The sequence below is a fragment of the Glycine max genome, chromosome 3 (assembly GCF_000004515.6).
Source record: "Glycine max cultivar Williams 82 chromosome 3, Glycine_max_v4.0, whole genome shotgun sequence".
NCBI classification, from domain to species: domain Eukaryota; kingdom Viridiplantae; phylum Streptophyta; class Magnoliopsida; order Fabales; family Fabaceae; genus Glycine; species Glycine max.
In genome coordinates, this window is record NC_016090.4 from 22,725,353 (window position 1) to 22,730,864 (window position 5,512).

The 5,512-nt window shown below is 33.3% G+C and overlaps 1 protein-coding gene across 6 annotated transcripts; it reads left to right on the forward strand.

Annotated features, from left to right (window-relative positions):
* The first annotated feature begins 272 nt into the window (after positions 1-272).
* LOC100799524 (BTB/POZ domain-containing protein At5g48800) lies at positions 273-4,531 on the forward strand. Of its 6 annotated transcripts, none has more exons than XM_014773633.3 (5): positions 289-504; positions 907-941; positions 1,742-1,808; positions 2,165-3,331; positions 3,754-4,531. In XM_014773633.3, the coding sequence occupies exons 1-5, from the start codon at positions 502-504 to the stop codon at positions 4,285-4,287; spliced, it is 1,806 nt and encodes a 601-aa protein (XP_014629119.1). In that variant the 5' UTR covers positions 289-501; the 3' UTR covers positions 4,288-4,531. The 6 variants fall into 6 exon arrangements, with proteins under 6 accessions (XP_003520918.1, XP_014629119.1, XP_040869894.1 ...); XM_041013960.1 differs by having other exon boundaries at positions 345-590; XM_041013961.1 differs by having other exon boundaries at positions 348-590; positions 766-941.
* Positions 4,532-5,512: the final 981 nt, after the last annotated feature.

Below are 5,512 nucleotides of genomic sequence, written 5' to 3' on the forward strand. Positions count from 1 at the left end.
TATAAATATATACTATAAGTATATTGTATGAGGAGGATTCAGTTATTCCAAGAATAATATTTTTAAAGTTATCTGTGTTTATCATTTATTTTTTTAAGATCTGATGGACTATAATAAATTATTAATCTTAATTAATAAATATACAAAATAATGATAAAAATAAAAAATAACTCTAAATAAATCTTATAATAAGTTACGTAAAATAAAGGTGTGACCCACATCACAGGCCCATTGCTTTGGACAATTGCAATCTATGCAATGGGCACCACCTGTTCAACGAAAATGGCCAAAGGACTCCCCCAACAGCAACATCTCCAACTTGGTCTCTGTCTCTTTCCCCACTTCACTACTACCTTAAACCCCCTACTACTATACATTTATCTTTCCTTTCACATTCTGTTCTGTTTTACTATCTTGTTTTTTCTCACTCCCTATGGACCGTACTACTGACAAGCAGCAGCAGTTATCCTTGGCCAAGGGTACAAGGCAGAGATACAATGAATGGTTTGTTTCATGCTTTCTGAGAGTCCTTTTTATGCTGTAAATTTTCCATGCTTTTGTTTTCCTCCTACACAAATTGTTGCTTGAAGGTGAGTTTCTGTTTCTGCATATTGTGCCATTTTTATTACTATCATGTGCATTTAGTAGTTTCTCTTCTTTGCTCAATCTTTCTTGTGTTGTCAGTAGGTGATCTATTGAACAAGTGGTATATAGCGTGTTATGAATTCTTGTAATTGTGTTAATTAACTTGGATGATTCTGCTAGAGATTGTTGCAACTGAACTGGATTTTTTTCTATGGCTCTTCGGAACTTGCTGCTTGAAATAAATGATCAAAGATCTGTTCTAATATTGTTATGAGATGATGATATAATGTATCTGATGTTCAACCGGTGATCATTTATCAGATCAATGAATCATCATGCCTTCTGCTTTGTGCATGGTATGACTTCTTCTTGGTTACTTGGATGATCTGAATTGTTGTTGCGAACTGTGTTTTCTGTTTGTGATTCTGATTTTGTTATAGCTAGTACAATGGTATCTTTAGCAATTGCTATTATTTTATCTCTAGTAAATCAACTTGATTTTCACATTTTTTTTCTTTCTTTACATCCTGAGTGAAGAGACACATTGTCAATCAACTTCCTTTCTTATTAAGCTCAAGTTCTTGACAATGATCATATCAACAAAGCCTATTGTGAATTTAACCAACCAAAATTTTGTCAGGTGGATTTAACCAACAATGAGCATATTGAGCTAGAAGGTTAATGGGATGTGTTAATTTAAAATGACTTTTTTTTTCCATCTTTTGGTTCGCTCCTCTCATTGGAAATAATGCAGTCAATATCATTTACTGAGAAAAATGTTATAGTTGCACCTTAAAACTGCTACCATATTTCTTCTACAATGATAGTCACATAACTCAGTTTTACTATATTCAAGTATCTCTTTTCTTTTCATTCCTCTGTTTCTTGTAAAATGCTTAGAAAGATTGGAGTGTTCCCATTTATGTCCTGCAGACCAATAATTATCTTATTGGTATTATTGCCTTTTCTTTTCTAATTGGTTATGAGTGATTTTATCCTTAGAAGCAAAAGAAAGATAATTTTTCTTACATGCTTATATGTTCTTTTAAAGATCATGATGAGTAAAGGGCCCTGTGTATAAGTTGTTCTGATGTAAAGTCAAGAAAGAGGCTGTTGTTTTTATCTTCTGAATAATTTACCCTTTGACCTTTTGTAGGATTTTTCGTGATGTACCAAGTGATATAACTATAGAAGTAAATGGAGGAACATTTTCATTGCACAAGGTAAGTACTCATCTCATTTAATTTCGGTTTTGTTAGGAACCAAGAATTGAAATGAGAAAGAAAAAGGATTTCTCCTTTCAGAAAGAGCTAATGCTCAATCTACTGATAAGATCCCCCTTTCTCCTATTCTTCTTCTCCTGTTTATATCTAATAAACCCCTCTAACTAACTAACTAACCCCTTAATTAACTAATCAATATCCTAACTGTAGTAACTAACTTATTAATAGCCTAACTATGTTAACTAACTTTCACCTGTTCTTATATCCTAACAGGTTTTGTCATAATTTTTAATTTTGATATGACAATATGTAGAAGTTCCTCCGATTGTTCTAATACTTATTTCTTTTGCATGAAGTTTCCTCTCGTCTCCAGAAGTGGGAGAATAAGGAGGTTAGTTGCAGAACACAGGGATTCTGATATCTCAAGAGTTGAGCTTCTAAATCTACCAGGAGGTGCTGAATGCTTTGAGTTGGCAGCCAAATTTTGTTATGGCATTAACTTTGAGATCACATCCACAAATGTTGCTCAGCTATGTTGTGTCTCTGATTACCTTGAAATGACTGAAGACTTTTCAAAAGATAATCTTGGATCACGTGCCGAGGAATATCTTGATAGTATAGTTTGCAAGAATCTTGAAATGTGTGTTGAAGTCTTGCAACAATGTGAGAGCCTGCTTCCTCTTGCTGATGCGCTAAAAGTAGTTAGCCGCTGCATTGATGCAATAGCTTCAAAAGCATGTGCAGAGCAAATAGCTTCTAGTTTTTCAAGATTAGAGTATAGCAGCTCAGGAAGGTTACACATGAGTAGGCAAGCCAAATGTGATGGTGACTGGTGGATAGAAGATCTTTCTGTTCTGAGAATTGATATGTATCAAAGAGTCATAACAGCCATGAAATGTCGTGGGGTTCGGCCTGAGAGCATTGGTGCATCCCTGGTGAACTATGCACAAAAAGAATTAACAAAGAAATCCAGCTTGTGGAATCCATCTAGCCAGACTAATGTTGATTCAAATTCCACATTGCATGAAAAGCTTGTGGTTGAGACCATTGTTAGCCTTTTGCCTGTTGAGAAATTAGCTGTTCCAATCAATTTCCTTTTTGGACTTCTGCGAAGTGCAATGATGCTTGATTGTACAATTGCTTCTAGGCTTGACATGGAAAGAAGGATTGGATCACAGCTAGATGTTGCCACTCTTGATGACATTTTGATACCATCTTTCAGGCATGCAGGTGATACCTTATTTGATGTTGACACAGTTCATAGAATTTTGGTAAACTTCTGTCAGCAGGATGATAGTGAAGAAGAACCAGAAGATGCTTCTGTTTTTGAATCCGACAGCCCTATTTCACCCTCTCAAACTGCACTAGTTAAAGTGTCAAAACTAATGGACAACTACCTTGCTGAAATTGCCCCTGATGCAAATCTAAAACTTTCCAAGTTTATGGTCATTGCAGAAACCCTACCCGCACATGCACGCACGATTCATGATGGGTTATATCGAGCAATTGATATTTACTTAAAGGTATGTTTTGTTATCTTTGCTTGATTGTATGTCTACAATATTTGGCTACTTTCAGTGAACAAGTTTAACAAGGAAATAGACTAAATCTGTTATTGTTGAATGAATCTAATCTAAAGAAAATTCCAGTTTCATGCCAGACATACACTTTCTCTGGATGCTCACAAAAGGATATCTACCTAACCACTCTCTTATTAAAGTATTTATATAATTGTATGGATAAAACAGCTAATTAACTACACTAGATTTGTATATCATTGATAAAATATTTTCTTGGTTTATCAAATTTATGTGGTAAATAACTAAATATGGTGTCTAATGTCTTAATCTTAAATCTTCCCTGAGGTAAGAGAAATTCTGTTTTCCTTAATCAGAATACTAAATTTGGCTTTGCAATTGTAAGCTGTTTCTTTATGTAATTTCAGGCTCATCAAGGATTGACAGATTTGGACAAGAAGAAACTATGCAAATTGATTGATTTTCAAAAGCTTTCTCAAGAAGCTGGAGCACATGCTGCACAAAATGAGCGCCTTCCTGTCCAATCAATAGTGCAAGTTCTATATTTTGAACAACTAAGACTTAGAAATTCTTTGTCATGCTCCTACGGGGAAGATGACCCCAAGCCAATACACCAGTCATGGCGCATAAGTAGCGGTGCACTAAGTGCAGCAATGTCTCCACGAGACAACTATGCATCATTGAGACGCGAAAACCGTGAGCTTAAACTTGAATTGGCTCGACTAAGAATGAGACTAAATGATCTGGAGAGGGAGCATGTTTGCATGAAGAGGGATATGGCCAAGTCTGGATCACGTAAATTTATGAGTTCTTTCTCCAAAAAAATTGGTAAACTTAGTCTTTTTGGACATAATTCTTCAAGAGGATCAAGTTCTCCATCCAGGAACTCTCAAAGAACAGATTCAAAGGTGATTGAGAGAACCTGTGCTAGCACAGAGTAGACAAAGGTGTAGCTTCCTTTTTTCTTTTGTTTATCTGTCATTGTACTCATGGGGCAAGGGTAAGTTATGCTCATGGTGACATATTCGCTTCTTTTTGTTTACTGTTGTTCCCTTTTTTGCCATCTTTATGTTAGTAAAGCTAGGAGGCTCCTCTTGCTTGCAGGTTCAGTTTTATGAGGATTGCTGCATTAGCTTTTTTGACTATATATTATGTATAAAATGTTGACATGAACGTGTATGATTATATGATAATATAATTCTACTTTTTTTTAAAACATCATGAAAATGAACAAATCATAAACATAATAAATATTTAAAAATTAAAATTTGAAAGAAAAATGTAAATTAAATGTTGTAAGAAAAATTTAATATTTTGATTTGCGTTGTAATTAAATGGTAGTATGCGTAACCTTTTTCCATTACCCAATTTTCAACTAAATTATTTTCATTAATTCTTATTATTAATATGAATATGATTAATTTATTCTTACATATAATCAAATAATTTATATTTAAATGAACAGAAAAACTATTAAGTCATTTTACTTTGAAATAAAATTTACAAAAGATTAACATAATCTTTACATAGTCATAAGTTTTATGAATATTTATTAATGTAATTTCATTGTAGGAAATTGTATTCTTGCTATAGCTAAAATCCTTTGTGCCAAAAAAAATGATGTAATTTTAGCTCTATATAAGAGCATGTAACATCCTTGTAAAATAACTTTTAGTTCATTTGTGAAATTTAGAAATAGAATCTCAAAAATTCTCCTTCTCTCTTTTTTCTCTCTTCTCTCTCTTTTTTTCAACTGTGATTCTTCTATTGAGGTTTCTATTTGAATCCTTCATGATTCAAATGAACTAAATTTTGAGTTTCTAAGTGAGAGAAGTAGAATTCAAACATGTAATTATATGCTTGCCTTATACAGATTCACTGATCAAGCTATAAGTTTTAGGTCAAATCACATAAAGAAATAGGGATTTGGTTTAGAACTTAAGGATTAATCATTTTAGTTTGAACCTTTGTTGCATCGAGATAGATTGATTAGGAACAAATTTCATATGAAGAATTTTATGGATTGCATCTCGGCAACAACTAAACAATGATAAAATTTCTCAAAAAGAACATTTTTCTTAATGTATATTGGTGTTAAATATGCTCTTCGTGCTGAATTATTTGCAGCTATTCTAACATTTGAACATGCTCATCTAGTGGGTTGGT